Source organism: Octodon degus, unplaced genomic scaffold, assembly GCF_000260255.1.
Source record: "Octodon degus isolate 3935 unplaced genomic scaffold, OctDeg1.0 scaffold00072, whole genome shotgun sequence".
NCBI classification, from domain to species: Eukaryota; Metazoa; Chordata; class Mammalia; order Rodentia; family Octodontidae; genus Octodon; species Octodon degus.
This window is the reverse complement of record NW_004524648.1, coordinates 3,539,137-3,560,679: the sequence shown is the minus strand read 5'-3', so window position 1 is coordinate 3,560,679 and position 21,543 is coordinate 3,539,137. Positions and strand designations below refer to the sequence as shown.

At 44.9% G+C, this 21,543-nt stretch overlaps 1 protein-coding gene across 1 annotated transcript in view; it reads right to left on the bottom strand.

Moving 5' to 3' along the window:
• Slc6a4 (solute carrier family 6 member 4) overlaps positions 1 to 21,543 on the bottom strand; it is a 36,907-nt gene that overhangs the window by 14,355 nt on the left and 1,009 nt on the right. The window contains exons 2-7 of the mRNA XM_004635375.2: positions 6,271 to 6,724; positions 3,574 to 3,708; positions 2,931 to 3,150; positions 2,051 to 2,189; positions 1,229 to 1,363; positions 798 to 901 (exon numbers count right to left, since the gene is read on the bottom strand). Of these exons, the coding sequence (XP_004635432.1) occupies positions 798 to 901; positions 1,229 to 1,363; positions 2,051 to 2,189; positions 2,931 to 3,150; positions 3,574 to 3,708; positions 6,271 to 6,613 (1,076 nt within the window). The 5' untranslated portion in view covers positions 6,614 to 6,724. The remainder of the gene's footprint in view (positions 1 to 797; positions 902 to 1,228; positions 1,364 to 2,050; positions 2,190 to 2,930; positions 3,151 to 3,573; positions 3,709 to 6,270; positions 6,725 to 21,543) is intronic.

The window sequence follows — 21,543 nt, the reverse complement described above, 5'->3', positions numbered from 1 at the left end:
GCTCAGCGGAATAAGCGCTTCCCTGGCAAGCGCAAGGGCCTGAGTTCAATCTCCAGTTACACCAAAAAAAAAAAAAAAAGAAATCCTTACTTTTTTGTTTTTGTTGTTGTTAGTACTGGGGAGTGAACTCAGAGCCTTTGCACTAAGTTATATGCCAAGCTTTTTTTTTTTTTTTTTGGAGACATACTAAGTTGCTAAATGGCTCAGGCTAGGGAATTTGTTACTCTCCTGCCTCACTTTCCTAGAGTATTAGGATTACAGGTGTGTGCCATCATGCCTGACTTAACTTACTACATTTTAAAAAGAAGACCTTCATATCAATGTCCCAATGCAAGGTCATATTGCCGGGCACATGTGTATTCCTCATTCTTATTTTTTTGTCCTTTTGAGATAGAGTTTCACTATGCGGTTCCTGCTGGCCTTGAACTCCTGGCAATTCACTTGCTTCAGGCTTCCAAATGCTGGGATTGTAGGAATGCACCACCACCCCAAGCAAACTCATTTTTTAAAAAATCCTATAAGTGTTTTATGAATGGCAGAAATAGATTGCTGAACATTGCTCTCTGTGACAGGACAATTAAATCTAGAGGTGATACATGGAGTGACATTTAAGTGATAACTGGTACAATATTCCTTATTGTCTGGAGTGTCTCCCATAGCTCCATGCTGGTACAGGCAGTACCATCCCGGCCCACTTCCAGCCAGGCTGAGGCCATTGACTCAATCACCTGACTCCAGACCGGCTAACTTTTGTTCACTCCATTTCCAAGCTCTGCGTGGGTGCCCCAGATACTCACTGGTAACAGTTGTTGTTGAATTTGTTATAGCTGGCAAAGGCCAGGAGGACCCCGAAGCCTGGACCAAGAGAGAAGAATATCTGAGCAGCAGCATCGATCCACACCTGGAAACAGCAGGGGAGGACACGGGGGAGGTGAGGAGGGTGGCTGTATTCAGGGCACAAAAACCCAGCTTGTGGAGCTCCTTCCAGAGATAGTCACATACTCGATGTAAACACGCGTGATTTATCACCCTATCATATAGGCTTAAACCTTTTCAGTGCTCTTAACTGTATTTCTGGATTTTGATGTTTGTATTTCTGGCTTAAAGCATCACTGCACACTTGCATGTGGAAATTAAATTTCCTTCATCTCTCTTGTCCTACTTGAAGGAGAATTAGCTTCCTCTAATAAATGACAGACAGGCCACGCTGCCTCCCTCAGTATCTTACCCCTGTCTCCAGGAGTTTCTGCCAGTTGGGTTTCAAGTAGAAGAGCACACCTTTCCATGCTCCTGGGAGTGTTGCCCCCCTCACCAGCAGTATAGAAAGGACGATATAAGGAAAGGTAGCTGTCACCCACACCACCTGTAAGGCAGGAGAGCAGAAACTCAGGTTATTACCAGAGAGAAGAAGAAAGGGAGATGAGTGGTATCAATGTTGTTTTCCTAAAGACTCAGAGAAAACACCTCTTTGTTTTATCCTTTTAGGAGGCACAGTCGGTGTGGCCAAAAGCTTTCTGCCTTCAGAATCTGGGAGGGATCTGACTAGGTTGGCTGGCACCACCCACCCCAAAATCTACACATCTGTAAAAAGAGGAAATATCTAGCAGGACACAACATATTTAACCAGTGTAGACAGAACATCAAGCACAGCCCATGAGGTTTTTTAGTGAATTGTTGCCATGACTGGGCTAGGGGTGTGGTTCATTGGTAGAGCACTTGCCTAGCATGTGTAAAGCTCCAGGTTTCACCCAACAGTGAAAAAAAAATTGCTACTATTATTCACTGTGATTCTATCAGTAGGTTAAAGGAATTTTGAAAACAGAATTATATAACAGTTCTCAGTACTGACCAATTTCTAGAATTTTCTAACCGATGTGGTAGAGAAAGGACATCATGGAATGTGTTTGATTTGAAGGAAAAACAACTGTCTCCTGACCGTTACTGTCCAGGTTACTGGATCCTGCGTTTGACTGTCACTGTCCAGGTTACTGGATCCCCACACTGTGGGGCCCCTCGGCAGGGAAAGATTAGCAGCCGAAGTCCTTCTCACCTTGCCAGATGTTTTGACACCTTTCCAGATGCTGAAGTATATAATGGTAAAGATAAGCATGATGCAGAGGGTAAGCTGCCAACTGATGCCCCCCATGTCCTGGAGTCCCTTAGCCCGGTGGATCTGTAGAATGTGGCGCCTAAAGCAAAAAAGAAAGGAGAGAATCTGGACGGTGATGTGACCACAGGCATATGATGCCTCCAGGGGGGTGGCAGAAAAAGATGGACACAGTGTTGAAAGATCTGTATGGTCACTGGGCCTCTGTGTTATAGTTTAAGTATCAAGTGCCCCTAAAGACTCACAGATTGAAGGTTTTGTCCCCAGTACAGAAATTTTTAGCGAAGGGGGATCTAGAGAAGTGACTGGATCATGAGGGATAAATTCACTGATAAGATAATAATTTATGGGAGGTGATGGAAGCGGGAAGTAGGGCCTAGTTGAAGGGAGTGGATCATGGGGGTGTGATCTTAGGCATTAAATCTGTCTGCAGCCCCTTCTTTGGCCTCCTTGCTTTCTTTTTGCTTCCTGGATGCCACAAGAGAGCAGCTTCCTCCACTTTACCCTTCTACCATGATGCAGTATCTGCTCAGGCCCAGAAAGAATGGAGCCACTGACTATGACTGAAACCTTTAAGACTAAGATAAGCCTTTCCTGCTCTAAGTTGCTCTGTAAGCATGCTTTTCCAAAGGGAAGATCACACTCAAGAAGTTAACACATAAAACCAGAAACTCTTTGAATAGTTCTCCCACCTTTGACAGCTTCACCTCTCAGAAATCGTCCAGGAAAACAGGGAAAAGCCCATGGCCTCGACCTGTCTCCTAAGAAGTCAGACCTCAGGGGTGTGACTTCCCCTGATGATCCCTTGCTCACTTACACTTACATATAAAATTCTTCAGCAGGAGACGTGGAGTGGAGTGTCCAAGTGATGTTGTCCTCGGAGAAGTAGTTGGTGCAGTTGCCAGTGTTCCAGGAGTTCCTGCAGCTGGTCCAGGGCAGCCGGTCCGTGAAGGAGGAGATGAGGTAGTAGAGTGCCCAGGCCATGATGGTGTTGTAGTAGGAGGCAATGTAAAAGGCAATGATGCAGATGGCATAGCCAATCCCTGGGCAGGAGGGGAGAGAGGCCAAGGTCAGAAAGGGCAGCCCTCTAGCGAAAGGCTGAGACAGTGGGCTGGAGACCCGCAGTCCAGGTGAGGGATAAGGATGGTTATTGCCTTCCATTTCATTTCCAAAAGGCTTCAAGAGATGGTGGGAAAAGTGGCAATGCAAAAGATTACTCATCTGTATTTGCAAGCATTTGCTATCATTTTTAAAGAAATTTACTAATTTTTTAAAACTTTGGTTTACTTTAAATTGTTATTTATTATTTCTTCTTAATAATAACACTCTACTTGAGCAGTCAAAAACTTAATAACTTGTTATCTCCTAGAGATACCTAAGGTCTAAGTAATTCCAGAAGCAGGTCCCTAGCTCCCACCCACTAATGGAAATGCCCCACTGGCCTACCCAAGTAAGCCCTTCATTACCTTTGAAAATTGGGCAGATTTTCCTCCATATAGAAATGCATCCATTTCGGTGATACTGGCCCAATGCAAGCTCCATATAAAAGAGTGGGATCCCTCCAAATATGGCCATGATGGTGTAGGGGAGGAGGAATGCTCCTGAGACAGAGAAAAGACAATTTTACTTCCTGTCCACATCTGTCCCAGGACGGCCCAAATGATCTGGACAAGAGGGTCCACACCAGAATCACGGAGGCTTGAGAATCACAAAGCCACACTGCGCTTTGCCAGAAGTAACAGTAGACAGGGCTCCACAGCTAAATGAGGTTCCAAGAAGCGGCTGACAGAGAATCTGGAAAGAAAGCTAGGTCAAAAGTCAACAGAGCAGGTACTGGGACCAACTCCACTCTTCACTGTCTTGAGAATCTGAGCCACTACCCGTTTCTGAGTCCTGATTTCTTCCCCTATAAGGTGACTGGGTAGAGGAGGGATCAGGTTTCCAAACCCAGAGATGTATCACAATCACTGGTGAACCTAAAAACACACCCTTAATTCCAGGGTCTGTCCTGAATCTTCTGAAGCAGAAATGTGCATTTGTGGGCGCAGTGTGAAATTACTTTCAAGCTCTCTATGTGGTTCCAATATGTGGGCTTCTGGCCTCCTGGGAACTCTAGAAGCCTGTGGCGATTATACGGCCATAACCATCAATGAACCACTGAACTAGAATCTTTGTTCATTAGTCTTATCTATAGCGCCTGACATTTGATTACTCATACTTGGCTATCTGTTCATAATTCCATTGAGGCAGAACGTTCCTCACAAGCCACCTTTGGTTGTGTAGCTGGAAAGAGCCTTTTCTTTTTTCAATGGAAGAAGAAAGCGCAGAGCTGCAGCGTAACTGGAGATGCTAGTGTTGCCCAGATCTTGTGGCTGACGATAAATTTGGAAAGGTTAAGTTAGGGTTTGCTTCCTTGCAACCTGACTTAGCCCAAAGGTCAGCTGTAATTCTCCCTGATATAAAACTTTCCCTCCTATAAAATGCTCTGGTCTTAGAAACCTGAAGTCAGTGCTACTCAGCAGGGTCCAAGTAACTTACAATCATGCTCCTTAAACCTGCTTGAAAATGAAAACTAGGTTGTGTTTTTGTGACCTTTGTCCACAGGGTCTGCTTGGTCAGCTATACAATAGGAAATGCCACCGGTGACCCAACACTTAGTAATGCGGAGGCTAAAGGTGAGTCCGCCCCGCCCGAGCTGCTGATAACCTGATTGTGATTATGGCTTCTGCTCCTCCTTGGCAGGAAGCTCCAAACTTCCCAGGGGCCCCCACGGAACTGCCATCACATGGACAAAAGTCCTTAAGAAAAGTAGCAAATCAAGGCAACTGTCAGCCACAGAAGAAGTGAATATATCATGAATTATCCTCCAAACTTCATTTCAACTGCCATTCCAGGTCTGTTTCCCATCAAAATAATTATTAACAGCTCAGTACCATCACAGAGGCCCACACCTAAGCCTCTCCCTGACCTGCTCGCTTCCAGGCTCTCATGTTTATATGCCTGCAGTCACTTTAAGATTTCTGATTATCTACAGAGTAACTTTCAAAGCTTTAAGGTTACAAGGAGGAACAATATATGGCTTCTCTGTTCTCCTGCATCAACTTCCCAAGTTTACAGCTGTGTGCCTCCATGCCCAGCTACTATCTTTTTCCCCAGCACTGGGGATTGACCCAGGACTTTGCAATGAACCATGAGTTACATCTCCAGTCCTTTTGTTATTTTTTATTTTGAGATAGTCTCACTAAGTTGCTAAACTGCCCAGCCAGGGATCAAATTTCCCAGCATCCCAGAGTTCTGGGACTACAGGCACATGCCACCACACCTGGCCCAGCTAACACTCTTTAAGAGACCCAGGCATATCATGTGGGGATCAGGGCTGGCATTAGTTCCATGTTGTGGCTGAGTTCAGTTCTAGATTATGTTCAGAGGAGTAACCTGAGAGTCCAGACCCAAGCTGATGCCATGCAGGTCCAAAGGCCAAGTAGGGCCGGGAAACACCTCCCAGGTTTTCCTTATGCAGATCTGATTCCTCCACTCTTCCACACAGCACCTGCCAGCAGGGCGAGGAAACTCAGCACGGTGCTAATGGCCATTCCTTCCCTCCCTCCTGGCCTGGTGGAGGATATACTTGGCTAATGCAGGATGAGGAGACCCTGCAATACAAATGATGCAGGGACAGGCGAGTTCCGGCTTGGGATTGCGTCTGTCCTGCTTCATAACCCAGAAGGTCTCCAACTAAACTTTTATTTACTGGAGATTTGTCTCTTTTTTTAATCTTTTATTTATTTACTTGCTATAGGGTCTCCCTATGCAGCTCAGACTCGTGGTGATCCTCCTGTCTCAGCCTTCCCAGCACTGGAGTTACAGTCATGTGCCACCACACCTGGTTCCTGTGGCTGGCAGGGCGTACCTGGTTCCAGGGCCAGTACAGCATGCTGTACTGGGGATCAAAACTCTGGCCTTTGTGCATGCCAGACAGGTGCTTAGACTGCCGAGTTATCTCCTAAGCCCCAATATTTGTCTTTTAAACTAGAGGAGACTAAGTCATATTTCCAGACTCGAGTCAGTTACACAAACAGCAAAGATGTGATTTGTCTTCTGACCTCCCACAAGATCAATAACCCACCCCAGACCAGAACCTCTGATGGCCCCACGATACTGACCTCCACCATTTTGGTAACACACGTAGGGAAAGCGCCAGATGTTGCCCAGGTCCACAGCGTAGCCGATGACCGAGAGGAGAAAATCTATCTTCTTGCCCCAGGTCTCCCGTTCCCCTTGATATGCTTCCGCTACTAGGGTGGTAGTGGCAGCTGGGACTGAACGCTCAGTGTCATCCCCTGTGCTAGAGCTGGGAACTGCTGAGTACCCATTGGATATCTGGCCAGATTCTGCTCTGTCGCCCGGCGCGGGAACACTCTTCTGTAAAAGACTGTTTTCTTGACAATCCTCTCTGCCCTTACACACCGATAGCGCCTTCTGAGAATTCAAGGCTGTGGTCTCCATCTTGTTGGTTAGTAACTGACACTGATGCCCATCTGCCAATGCCCTGAACACAACTCCTGGTGTCTGGATTGTGGATCTCCTCAGAGCTTTACAGTGATGGGATTGAGAGCTCTGTTGGAAAAGTACACAGAGAAAAGAGAACAAAATTAGGCACTTTGCTTGACTTCAGTACTAACTCATCTTCCACCTTAATCTGTATGATGTAATACAATTACAAATGCACCTATCAAATGCGAGCTGCGAAGCCGAGTATAGTGGTACACTCTTTACTCCTAGCACTTTTAGAGGCTGAGGCCCAAAGATTTCAAGTTCAAGCACAGTCTGGGCAGTTTAGTGACTCTGTTTTAAAGTTTTAAAAAGGAATGGGGATGTGTAGTATCTCACTGGGAAGGTCCTGAGTTCAGTCTCCAGTACTGGAAAAAAAAAATTATTTATTCTATGAGAGTCAAAATCAACTACTTTTTCCAAACTATATATTGTGTTTCAAATCACAACCAAGTAATCTGAAAAAGAAGTCACACACACTTATACACAAAATAAGACATCAAGGAGCCAAGGTTGTACAAGGTGCTCTGAAAATAAGCTCTCACTCTGAGGGACCAGAATCTCACCCCATAGTGCGTCAAGAACCCAGACAATGCCAGGAGAGGCTCTTACCACCGTGTCACAGAGCACTCTCTTCTGGATCTGTGCTGGGCAAACAATAAACAGAAAAACAGTTTCTGCCTGCAAGTAGAGAAAGACAGTTCTGTCCATCATTTAGACCAAAAGCCCAATGTCAGGTCTTGTAGAAACTGCATATGATCCAAAAAGGAAAAGAGCAAAGCACGAGGGTAAAAGGTGCCCCAACTTGAGATGTGCCCCAACTTGTTGGCTGGGATCTTTTTATTCTTTTTAAGCCCAGGCCCGGGAAGCTCTGCAGGGTGTACAGTCTGCCTGTGCTTGGCCTTCTGCCTCCCAGGGGGCCCCTGGAGGTCCCACAGCTGTGAGTATGCTGCTGCTCCCCAGGCATCCTTCGTGCCACTCACCAGCAGCTCCTGTGGCCAAATCACATCTGGGAGGGGGCAGGGAGAAGAGCACGCAGGTCACTGATGATGTGCAGGGTGTCCCTGTCCCCACATGGTCCAGAGCGATCTGGGCCAGGTTCATTGTGCCTTCATCTCACTGCCATAGGCAGGAAAGTAGGGAAGACAGCTCCACTCTCCTGCCGACTAACGTCTGAGATGGCAAATGAGGGGTAGAAATCTGAGCCCTTTTGGACTTTAAACCTTTGACCTGTCATAAAACTGCAAGCAGCTGAGACCTTCCAGCTCACTCATTTCTTCTGAGCCTGTGCTTTCAAACTGCTGAAACGGGGAGCTGAAATATATCTCTGTGTAGTTAAGATAACCTAAAATCACACTGTTCCCATTATTCACTATTTCACAGCCCTGGTGCTGGCCTTCCTATCCAACAGCAGGAGGGCTAGGTGCTAAAAATGGCAAATGCATAGAGTCTTCCCCCATCTCCGGCTTTCTGTGACTCTGAACTAAGTATCTACACACAGAAACATGAAGACTAAAATGTAGTGAGTGAAAAACTAGAACACAAAACAATAGTAGATTCACTTTGATGAGGGCGGGGAGGAATACCAGGGAATGAGAATAACTAGGTCTTGGGTTCATTGGGTTCCTCTTTTTGCTTGAAAAAGGAAAATAAACTTTTTAAAGGGATTGATTGTAGCCAAAAATACAGCAGCAAGAGATAAATCAGCTCTATAAAACTAGGGTGTGTGTGTGTGTGTGTGTGTGTGTGTATAAGAAGGTAGACGTCTTGGGATGTTTTACCCAGCTGTTTGGCCCCCACCTCCTGTCCTATCTGTAATGATCAGCTTTTCTTTGCTGTGACAAAATGCCTGACACACACAACTTAAAGGAATAAATGGATTGCTTTTGGCTCACGATTTCAGAAGCTTCAGTAGCACAGATCCAGAAGAGAGTGCTCTGTGACACGGTGGTGTGAGCTTCTCCTGGCATTCTTCCAGGTTCTTGATGCACTACAGGGTGAGATTCTGGTCCCTCAGAATGAGTGCTTATTTTCAGAGCACCTCTGTACTCCTTAGCGGCTTCCAGGCAGAAACATCATGGTAAGAAGGCAGGGCTGAGGACAGCTGCTCAGCTCCTGGCCGCCAGGAAGCACAGGCAGAGGGCAGCACCAAGAAGGGGCAGGGACCAGATACAGTCCCCCAGCTCACCTTCCTATGGCCCACCCAGCCTCAGGACAAGTGTTTACTAATTTGCTAAGCATCTGTCAAGCCAATCAATCTGACAAAATTAAGCACCACACCATCCCAGATTCGAAGACGCAAATACCACTGTGAGGAGTGTGAGTTTCTGCCACAGCAACCTAGACAAAGCCTCATTCCACCTGCTCACCCTTTGTGGGGTGGCCTCCCTGGTCTGCACACTTGCTTGGGACCACAGCCATACTTAATAGATCTTCTCTGTGTGTGTCTCGTGTGTGTGTGTGTGTGTGTGTGTGTGTGTGTATGCATGTGTATATGTACGTGTTTGGGTGTGGGTTGTTGGCACCTGAACCAAGACCTCACACATGCTAGGCAAGGGCTCTACCACTGGGCTACAACCCCAACCCCATAGACTTTTAAAATAAACATACATTCTCTCATCCGCTATAATTAACAACTTATCAGGTCAAGGTTTTTTTTTGAGAGAGAGAGAGAGATTGAAACAAGAACTTATTTAATGGCCCAGTGCCTAAAGGGAACAAGCTACCTCACTCCTGAGATGAACATCCTGTCTGGTTAAGGTTTGCTATCAGTTGCTAGGCAACCTAGTATCATGTGTTACTAACTTCACAAAAGTGTAAATAAAGGACAGTTTTGTTGTGAAAAAAAGGGGGAAGGAAATACACACACTCTACACACACACACACACACACACACGAGCATTAGGATAGATATACAGCTACTTTCTCTTAGTTCACTGAGAAAAAAAGTTTCTACTAGTATTTTTTGGACAAGATATCATGTCTGCATCTTGTCCTCTGAATAACTACTATGAAGACAACAATATGCAATGTATTAATTATTGCAAACGTTCTAATAACCTGTATTGAAACTGCTTCATGCTATTCTTTTTTTCTCATTAAAACGAATAAAAAAATAATAAAAAAGAACTTACATACATAATTAAGTTGAATTTCATTGTCTTGGGTTATATAGTTCAAGGCCTCTGTATTCTCTGTGGTTTATATCAATGACTTTTTCTACATTAAACACTGAAGAATCTCAAGATCAAATGGCAGGGAATAGAGCTTTACTGAGGGGGCCCAGCTGACAAAACTTGTCCTGGGACAGCCTGCCTTCCCTTGTTCTTTTTTCTTCCACCCTCCAAAATTTTCTTTAAAAACTTCTCTTCAATTCCTTCACTTTCTTCTCATTTAAATAGAGAGGCAAATGTCTGTCCAGCAGCAACACACTGGGAGGGGAGCAAACACTCAGAGGATCTGCTCTGCATTTCATTTATTTTCTCCCCTTGAGCATCCAGCAGGGCAGATGGAAAACATGCATAGGTTGCAGGATTAGGGAAGTGAGGAGCAACCTGAGGTCCTCGAAGGGAGCTGGTCTCCCAGGGATCTGATCTTGATTTCTTGGCAACTACAATGAGAAGCTTTTGGAAGAACTGTGTTATGTTCTCTATTTTTGTTCTTAGCCATTACAAAGGTCTGATTTCCTGAAATATCTCCCAGGACTTTTTAGCTTGATAGAAAAAAAAATTTAAAACTCATGGAGAACATTCCTCAGGCAACCCAGGACTTCAGGTTGCCTCTCTAATGACATCGGTCTTGCTCCATCCAGATCTGCTTTCTGGAATTCTCCTACTGTGCTCCACTCTTGATCATGAAAACTGGGGGACACACAGGAAGTTACAGCCACTCAGAGCCCCCAAACAGGCACACGCTGGCTCCTTTTCTTTAGCTCACTCCCTTGCCTCTTCCAGTTAGAGAAAAACTTACAAATCTGGGGGTCAGGAGCAGACAGCTTGTGCCGAGGCCCCTTTTTGCCCATGGAGCCAACTCCTTTCTCACCTTCCTGGCTCTGCAGAGAGCCCTGTCCAGCTTTTTCCACTGAGACTACAGAAGACAATGGCTGAGAGCAAGCTGGCCCAGTGACGCAGCTGTATAAGTGGTTAAGAAGGGTGGCTTCTGAGGATGCTTTCTTGAAAGCTTTCTTTTTTAAAATATATTTTTGTCCTGCTGGTTACAAAGACAACAAGTAAAGCCAGTGTGACAGTAGTGAACTCCTCCAGGCAGTCTTTGAGTTGCTCCATGGCTAGAAAAATCACCAAAGCCTTTCTTTGTACCTTGAAGGTGTGCAGTTGTTTAGGCTGAGGAGTGACAGGTTGTGCACGGAGCCACGCGACTCATTTCCACTCTGGGATGTCAACTTGGTTCCCAGAAGCCAGTTCTCCACACCTGAGAGGCAACAGGGCTGTATGATTGTTGAAGGTCATGGTTGACTTCCTGTTTGTACTCCTGTTGCTTCTTAGCTAATTCACTCCACCATCCCACCCCATCCCCACTCAGAGAGAGAGAGAGAGAGAGAGAGAGAGAGAGAGAGAGAGAGAGATTGCTTTTATTTAAATTTCTGACCAAATCTCTATCGCTCTTTCCACAAACTTTCTATGTAACCAGGAAAAACCAGTATCTAAACAAGCAAGTAATTATAACAATTAACCATAAAATACTCAGCCCTCTGGAAATGCCTGTGACTTGGACCTGTCTGTTTGTTGCCTACGGGCATATTCTAAGAAAAAGTATGGTAAAAATTTTATACTTTTGCTTCATGTGTCAAGATCAAAGTGAATTCATTTTGCAGGATACCTAACAACCATTTTCAGTAACAAAAACAAAACAAACTCCATCATGAAGTATGGGTGGAACACTGAGATAAGATTAATTATAGGTCATCAAGGCAAGAGGTAATTTGCATTGTCTATGCAGACAGAGTCTGAAATTCCCAAAGAATTTACCAAGGGTGACAGAAATTAGGGAGTTCTGGTGCCTCCCCCACTCAATAAGCATCAGAGCCTCAGCCCCCTGACATGGAAAAGCACTAATTCAGCAAAGCCATTTTCATGGAATTCACAGTACAAGGCCAAAGTCTGGACTGCAGGCTCAAGGAGTCAGAGGCTGGGATTCCTCTAGAGCCATGGCCATCCCCTGTAGCCTGGAGTCCTGTGGACTTGATGGTTCAGCTCCACAGTTTCCCTGGGGCTGTACAAGTCTCCTGGAGCTGCTGGGCCAGTTTTTGTCATGGGGCCTTAGGGTTCATCTGATTCCTCCTCGCAGACTCTGCTGGGTCAGATGGTGGCGCATGTTTGTACCTGCAGAGGCACTCCTGAGTTTTCAGAAGTTGTGTAATCATGTCATAAACCATACAGACTCCAGCTTGCCTTTCAAGCAAAATAAAAAAGACCTAGAGTATAGATGAAGAGGGTAGAGAAAATCTGCTTGTTTTGTGGGCATAAAGAATAGACATGAGCACCACGGTCATAGCCATCGCCTCAGCCAAAGGATTCTTTGTAGGAAAGAGAGGAATAGTTTCATTTTTAGGAAAGGAATTAAGTAGGATAAAGTCCTCAGAGCCACTTGAGCCAAGTACCAGAAGATTGGCTATCTGTGGATCACTTGAAAAGCTGGCCAGAGGTACAATGGAACCTTAGGTTTTCATAAAAATCCAACAAGAAATAGATTTGGCATACACAGGAATGGACAGTCCTCCTTCGGTGAACACGCACAGTCAAGCCCAGACAAGCCACCTTCTTGAGTTGTCCACAATCCAGAACCTTCTTTTCTGTCTCATAGATCTGCAGCAGAATCCCAGATCCACCATTTACTGGCTGTGTAACTTTGTGTAGATCACTTAACCTCTCTGAGCCTCCTTTTCCTCCTATCTGAAAAGCAGAGCATTAAAATTCTGAAAGGCTGCCATGGGACTTACAAATATGACAGAGGCTCAGCTCAGTGTCCAGCACATGGAACACATAAATAAATAACACTGAGGCATTTTGCTGCCATCACCATACACAGACAGTCCATTCTGCTTCTACTTCACATCCCGATCAAGGAAACTGAAGCCCATAGGACTTGCAATGTAAGCGACCTATGGCCCACAGCTAGGGCCTCATGCTGCTCCTTGGAGTCACGTGGGGTCCTTGTAAAGGACAAATCCCTGGGCTGTTTTCTGAGAGGTTCTAATTCAAGAAAACCATGAGGTGCCTGGGCATCTACAGGTCTAATGAGTACTCTGGGTTATTCAGGGCTGAGTGGGTCTCTGCCCCTGTCTTGCATGTCTCCTCTCTGCCTTCTCTTTCCACCATACATCCTATATTTGCTTTGTGTCTTCTGGAAGCAGGGCCATGACGTCTGCCTGGCTCAGCACGCAGGGTGGGCCTTCTGTAGCACTCTGGGTCTTACAGCGAAATCAAGTACAGCCAGGATCCCATCCCCAGGGCCCTTCTCTACTAGATGACACCCACCCCCAGCGGTGTGGGAGTGATTGTAGGGGTGAAGAACTGGTGCCACCTCAGATTTCAGTGGCTCTGGACTGGGAGAGACTGTCCAGTCCAGGGTTAAAGGAGATCCCAGGCTGTTCTAACCCTGAAACACACAGCGGCAGCCACAGCCATCTATGGTCTGGGTTCCAAATGCTTATTTCTGTGCTGAATGTTTGTAATCTAAACTATATTAACTAGCCACAGAAAGACATATTAAGAAAAGGAAATGAGGGCTGGTGAGATAGCTCAGGGGACTAAGTGCTTACTTTGGCAAGCACAGGGAGCAGGGTTCAATCTCTGGTCCCCCATGCCGCGCCGACTCCAACCCCAGGGCGTGCTGAGCTGGTAACCCATTCCCGGTGTAGTGGCGCACACCTGTAATCGCAGCCCTGGGGAGGCTGAAAACAGGAGGATCATTGCAAGTTTGAGCTGCATAGTGAGACTCTGTAACAAATACATAAATTTTTAAAAAAAGAAGAAGAAACAGAAATGTCTAATACTCTTCCTAATCTTTTTTCTTTTCTTAGTTTGTCTGACCAGGAAGAAGCTATTAAGTTCTGGGTTGTTTTTTTTTTTGGGGGGGGTGTACCTGATGATTTGTCCCTTCTAGGCACACTGCATTTTTTCTCTCAGTTCTATATTACACCTTTGGTGAATCAGCTATGGTCAGAATTTCCACGTAATGATTACCTTTTGGAGAAGGTGACTTCACTCTGACCCTGGGCCACAAACAGGGCTGTGTACACCTGTGTTCTGGCTCTTGGTGTGTGTGGCTGTCAAATTGGTTTGAGAACAGAGAAAACTGGATGGTTTTAGGTTAAAATGGACAGCATTTGCTAGTCTTTGAGGGGTTATCTTAGGACAGTGGACTTCTTGAGGTAGAAGGTAACATTTTAACCTATTTTTAATTTAGTGAATACAGAGTTCTAAAACAATATAGAAATACACACTGGCAAAATAACGGGCACAACTCTCCATGTTTGTATCTCAAGTTTTGAGAATTAACACATGCCTTTGTGATATTTAGGAATAAATTATGAATGGCACCAAATGGAAGCAAAGGTTCTCAACCGAATGACAGGTAATCCGTTCCTCAGCAGTTTGGTTGATAGGTGTTTGGAACATGAGGAGCAGTGGATCACTCTCCATGCCCTGGCGTGGTATGCACTGTAGAGGAGCGCAGGAGACGCATGTGAGAATCTCCATTTCACTACTGTCTCAGGGCGCTGCTGTCTCTGTTCACTGTAGGTTTAGGTTTGGATGTACAAATAACCGTCAGCTGCAATTTTCCTTTAAGTTATGACAGGAGATGGCTAATTTCACTTCCACTTATGATTTTTTCTTCAGTAACAAACAGAAGGACAATAAACCATGAACTATTTTGGTTTACGTATGCTTTTCTTAATACTTTTTATGTTTCCTTACTATCTTAAAGCTTTATTGTACTTAAAGCCATCTTTGTTAAGTATTGACTCATCTTAGATCTATATACAATTCAGACTTAATTTTGTGTGTTGGCTTTAATGAAACTTCAAAAGCATCTTATTTCAGAGTGACTAGTGTTTGTATTAGTTAACTTAAGTGAAATATCTTAAATATTGTCTTTCATCTAACTAAAATAGGGCATAATTTAGTTTCAGTGGGAAAGGAAGTAATTGGTTTTTTAAATACTGTGCCTATTTCTAGAAATTTGGTGGCTTTTTAGGTTATGCTGTGAAAACTAATGTTTATGGAAGATCGTCTCAAACTATTTGGGAGTAAATTTTAGTCTAAAAAATAGATATTTATGCTGAGTCATGTTAAATGAGTTATTTTTGTGAGACGCAAAAGTGGGTAGGCAAAAATTGATGAAATGGTTTTATGAAATATAAAAGAGATGTATGAGAATTGACGAAGTATAAAGAAATCAACTTTCAATGTGACATTTTGATAGACTTGTAAACTTTATTTCTCTAGGAATTATTTTTGTCTTATGTGGAATTACTTAACATTTAAGTTTATAGCAGTGTTTTATTACTTTACCTTGGTGGGCATTTTAATGCCAGCATTAAGACTGTATAAGTAAACCCTTTTAAGTGATTCTGCCTACAGTAGTAAAGTTCTTGCTGGTTTTTAAAATTTTAATTGTCAACCAGATCTAAGCAAGAGCCCCAAAGTACCTGTAGAGTTTACCTTATAGTTAAAAGAACTGAAACTTTTACAACAGATTTGTTTCTGGATTTATTACACAAGCAACAATAGTTTTGTCTTTTTCCTTCAGTATTAATAAAAGGAAGTGACTGATTTTAACTTATTTTGGGCATAATTACCATAAATAAAAGATTTTGGGTGAAAAAAATGTCTAATACTGAAGCTGTAGAGCACAGCATGAAGTACCCAGTACCCCAAACTGCACATGTGGAGATGACGAGATGAAGTGGAAGTCATCTATTGATTTTAACCCTCTTTCTGGTTCTTGAGGAAAAACTAAATTTAAGGAGAAAAGGGCAAGAAACTTTTCTAGGGATTTTGTGAAGATCTCTTTTAGGCCTTTTGTGTGTGATGGTGGGGTGTAGGGGTCAAATCCATGTGGATGCTACTTCTGAGTGACATCCTGGACCCCTTTTAAATTTTTTGAGGCAGGGCCTCACTAAGTTGCCTGGGTAGAACGTGAACTTGAGATCCTTCGACCTCAGCCCCGTAAAGTGCTGGAGTTATAGGCAAATGCCACTGTGCCTGGTTTATTTCTCGATTGATTTTAGGTCTTTTAAGGCTTTAGAAATTGATGGCACAAATTCCTTAGTATAGTTATTTTAATTTCACAACTTATAACTTTTTACAGAAATTGATGCAATATATTTAAATGTGGGTAAGGACAGGAAAGGGACTCAGGAAACGCAAAACAAGTGATGTGTTAGGATTAGGAGTGGCACTTGTATCCTCTTCTTTTGCTTGTGCTGCTGAGGATTGAACCTGGGTCCTTGCACATGACAGGCAAATGCTCTACTACTGAGCCACACCTCAGTACTGACTTACATCTTCCAAACACACCTTTATTGTTGTAATAATGAAATTTATGCTATAAATAGAAAACAAAAGAAAATATATGGAAACCTTTCCAGACATAGCTTTTCTTTTCCTCATTACAAATATACAATTACTTTTATGTGAAATAGACATGATTAGATGCACAGAGGGACCCAAGAGAGGGAAAAGAGAGACAAAAACCAGTCACAAGGAGCAGGCGTTAAGAGAGGAGGTGGATTTACCTGGGGTAGCTAAACATGGTGGCAGAGAGAGGTACAGGAGAAAAGGAGGTGAGGTGAGGTGAGGTGACATGAAGCAATAAAGGGTGAGTGGGAAGACCAGAGGAAGGGGAGTTGGGCCCACTACTCACAGTGTGGCAAGGAATAGGAAAAGGAAGTAGAGGGAGGGGAGCCAGATACAGGAAGAGAGGCATTTCGGAGCATTGGGGGCACAGGGACCACATGCGGCCACCTGGTCAGCTGTAAGATGTGTTGTGACTTGGGTGTTGTCGGTGCCTATACTGTTGGGCAAGAAATCCTGAATTGTGCCTTATGGTGAGTGGCTCAGCTGAGGTGAGACGGTCAGGGACTTCAAAGCTGTGTTTGCTCAAGTGCACCAACTCTTCAGCTGGGCTTACGGAGCCCCTGAGTAACTGAAGGCAGGATAGAGCTTGGCGTCTCTGCCTTCATTTCACGTCCATCTCCTTTACTACTTTAAACTTTGAGTTGGATCCTGCTCAGCTCCAGGGGTAGGTGAGCTGATCACCTAAGGAATGTCTGTGCAAAGCCTGTTTATTAGTCTTAAATTTACCTAACCTATCTCATCCCAAAATAAGAGTAACTAAAGTGTCCTCAAGGTTTCAGGGACATTCAACTGCCAGCTTTTACAACATATTGTTCCACCCTGCTGGAGCGATGCCTAAAAGTCACTAGGCACTGCCCTAAACCTGCAGTCACCTTGGATTCCTGCAGGGCCTCTGCAAACAGAGCACCCCACGATGAGATTACCCCTAAGTATAAACAGTCATCTCACGGGAACCCCCATCCCCAACTGTCCCCTTGCAGAACCAGAACTGAGCTAATGGATCAACCAGAGTCAGCCCAGCCAGCAAACTAATAAAAACTGGCCTCTTGCCTTTGTAATGGGCCAGCTTGATTTTCTGTGTCAGGGCTGTAACCCCGTTAGCTCTTTTCCTGGCGCTCAAATCCCTTTCCCCATTTTCTCTTCTTTCCAAATAAAGTCTTTGCCTATAAGTTTGTGCTTTGCCTTGCCTTTAATTTGTGTTATCACTGAGACAGATGTTGGGGGGGTTGGGAGAGTTGGTAAGAACCAGTTCATCATTATGCAGCACACATCTAGCTTTCAGCTATGCATTCAGATAAGGGCAAGAAGCACTCTGACCCCAGGAAAGTACAGCTGCAAGAAGTAACCACATCAGCTCCCAAGGATGTCACTGAGACCACAGGGGGAAATGTGACTGGGAGCCCCGTATCCCGCAGTAGCACCCTGTGGACATCGTTGCTCCCCAGGATGCTACTGGAGCTGCTGACACCGGAGAAAGTCCTTGTTCTGAGGAGACATGCTAATGTAGCAGGAGTAAACTGTCTGGCTGGCTGTGAACTGTCAGGGGGTTCAACAAGATAATACTACATACAGCTACGTTCTCCTTTTTTTCTTCTTGAGACAGGGTCTTGCTATGCAGTTCAGGCTGGCCTTGAGCTCACGTTGTAGCCCAGGCTAGTCTTGAACTTGCAGCAATCCTCCTGCCTCAGCCTCCCAAGTGCTGGGAATAACGGCATGTGCCACCACAATAAATTATTATTATTTTTATGTATTTAGTACAGGGTCTACAGGGTCTCATTATGTAGATCGGACTCATAGTGATTCTCCTGTTTTTAGCCTCCCAAGCGCTGTGATTATAGACACGTGCCACCACACCCAGTCTCAGTCACCATCTCAGCACACCCAAGAGAGGAGGTGCGGCACGGCAGGCTGGGGATCAAACCCCGACTGCTGTGCTCTGCCTAAGCAGGTGCTTTAGTCCACTGAGCTATCTGGCCGGCCCCACCACAATAAATTATATATTGTACCAATTTTTTCATGTATTATAAATATAACAAATTTTATGTTCCATGTGCAAAAATTAGATGTGTATAGTTAGAATACAACTTTCAACATACGTGTGGCAAAAGTTAACAACTGGTGAACATGGATGACTTCTCTGTCTTTTCATGTGAAATTTCTTTTTTTTTTTTTTCATGTGAAATTTCTTAAAAGAAAAAAATTGGTTAAAGAAACCTAATTCCAGACCTCAGACCAGTTCTAGGAAACCTCCAGTCAGCCCAAAATAGCTTATCTCTCGGCCCGCCAGACTCTTCCCTGCTTTTTCCTCCCCCAGCTCCTTTCCTCTGAAAGGAGGAAAAGAACCAACTAATTTGATTAGTGTTTTAAAGACACCAGACCCACGGTCAGCTGGGGGATGGCCAGGGGGCCGACCTGGAGCACAGGACGCACGTGTTCCAGGCTGGCCCTTGTGGCCTGAGAGACAGGCGAGTGCTAGCGTCAGCCAAGGACCTCTCCTTCTAGGGTCCCAGTCCCTAATTCTAGGCCCGTTAGAGAAAGAGAGGAAAGTCAGTTTGTCTTGATTTTTTTCAGCAGGTCAGTAAAAAATGAAGTAAGTGTTCTTTTTTTTCCCCCTTGACTATGCCCTGAAGGATCACACAAAAAATGCAATTTGGCAAAGGCCCACAGGCCAGCCCTTCCCACCCGCCACACCTGCCACATGGGGCTCTTTCCTGAGCCTTGAGAAGTGCCCGTCATAACCCCTCGCTCACTTGTGCCCTCCCTACTTCAAATAATGACATGAACTGGACCTCAGCTTCCCAGGAGACCTTCCCCTGCCATTTGTTACTTGTCAGTCTCTGGAGACCCTGGGATGTCACCTCTGTGTCTTTATGTTGCAGGGGGCCTCTCTGGCTTTACAGTGCAGAAGCTGCAGTTGTCACGAGACTTCTATTCAGTCGTGGAGTTGAAAAGCCTCCGGCTCAAACTCCCACTATCAAGTCTTCTTTGCCCAGGGTTGGCTGGGAGCGGGAGAGGTGCAGCCAGGTTCCAAGGCCACCAAAGGACAGGTGGAAATAACAAAGCAGTCAGACAACCTTGCACAGCCTTATCTCTTCTCACTTTGTCACTGTGTCAGACACAGGACTGGGAAAATGCTTGGTCAGTTTGAAAGTGTGCTGTTGACACTCAGTAAATGAGCATTTATCCTCCCAGTCACCAAGAGCTAAGAAGCGGGGAGACTGGAGGGAATGTCCACGTAGGGTATGACTCCTAGACCCACACTGCAGATGTGGACCAAAGTCAGTGGAAGTGGCCCTGCTACAAATAAGGCGGCTGTGTCAGTCCACGGCGGGTCTCATACTCACTCTAGAAATGAAATGCATTTCTCTGCTCAGGTACAACCAGTTATGCCAGGCGTCTTTGAAAGGCTAGTTTCATCTTTTTTCACCTAGGTCTCTCCTCTAAAGATGTTGGTTACTTTCCTTAGGATGCTATTTTGCTCCAGGCAGCAGAGAAACTGACTCCCCATAAAAGCATGGCAAGTCTACATGATTTGTCCCAAGAAACTGGGGCTTATTCTGATGGTCTCCACACCCAGGCTCACCACTGAACACCACAAGTCTCAGAGGAGCATGGCTGATCTGCAGTGGCTCACAACTAATTAGGAGGAACGACACAGTCCAAATTTTTGTGCCAGGGGCTGTCTCACCAGTACCACACCCTGGGTAGTTTCCAGACAGCATTAGGGGAACTGGGAACTCAACCTGCTGACTGGGCGCAGAAATGTAGGACCTATCTTACACATGCCAGAGTGTGGGAAGCCTCTGCCTTTGAGTGAGACATCAGGAGAGGCCTCCATAGAAGAGCCTGATTTGACAGCAACATCTTGAGTAGAGTCTAAGCTCTTAGGCCATTTTGTACCATCAATACAGCTCCTGTTTTCTTGAAAGAGAGAGAGGTTTGGGCCACAGTCTGAAAATGAATTGGAGGGGACTTGGATATGGTGTAATGCGTATCTCCCCACTTCCTCCACACTTGGAGCCCAAGATCATGAGACCCAGGGGGCCCGGGAGATGGCTCAGTAGAATAAGCGCTTCCCTGGAAAGTGCAAGGGCCTGAGTTCAATCCCCCGGTTCCAAAAAAAAAAAAAAAAAAATTAGATCCAGAGGAGCCAAAGTGTTACTGGGAATAACTAAGTTCTGAGTTGCCTTCTCAAGAACCAAAGGCTACATGATTTTCCCTTTGGCCACCAAGGCATCCTTAGGAAAGGAGTCAAGTCATGATCATACACTTGATTCTATAAGCCAAAATAAAACACAATTTCTCTAGTCAGCCTTGTCTCCAGGACTCTCACACTGCACCACTTTAAAAGTATGAAAAAGGGGCCGGGGAGATGGCTCAGTAGAATAATCGCTTGCCTGGCAAGCTCAAGGGCCTGAGTTCCACCAAAAAAAAAAAAAAAAAAAAAAAAAGTATGAAAGAGAAGGAGCTGCCATAAACAGTCTTAATTTTTAGAACTACCTGTGTTGCTCCTTGGCAGGGACATCCGGATTTTTTCGCAAGCCTGCCACAGAGAGAGCCCAACCCACACTCCTAATCCCCCTTCAGCCACACATTCTCATTCCATAGTCACCCCGCCCATTTGTGAAAATCTTCAAGGAGCCTCTCCCATGTTTCACTAAAAATGCTCAGATGACTAAACCACTCCCAAGTGGTTTTGATGTCTTGCTGATTCCAGTAATATTTCAACATTATTCTGTCTCCCCCTTCTCACCTTTAGCACGTATATTTCTTAAAGAGCCTGAAAGAAATGGGTTTGACTATCTAGGTTGGTAGCTACTACAGTATGAAATTCTCCTTCCTTTTTCTCTCCCTCTCTCTCTGAATTTAAACAAGAACAGATTGAAATTACTTCAAAGCCCCACACCTGACTGACCTTGCCATTTCCAGTGTGTTTGGGTTTTTCTGCCTTAGAATGAATCAGAAGCCCCCACAACACTCCGGTGGATCCATCGAAGGCTTCCAGAGGTAGATACCAGCTTGGATATCCAAACCCATTTCTCTTCTGTGTAGCTCAGTAGTAGAACATGTACTCAGCATGTCTGAAGCTCTGGGTTCAATCCAGAGAGAGAGAGAGAGAGAGAGAGAGAGAGAGAGAGAGAGAGAGAGAGAGAGAGAGAGAGACACCGACACACACACTGACACACAGACAGAGACAGAGACTGCTAGATTGCTTCTCACCTATGCAGGGAATAGTCACATATACCCAAAGGTCTGTAGTAGAAAACCGGAGCCTTCTGGCAC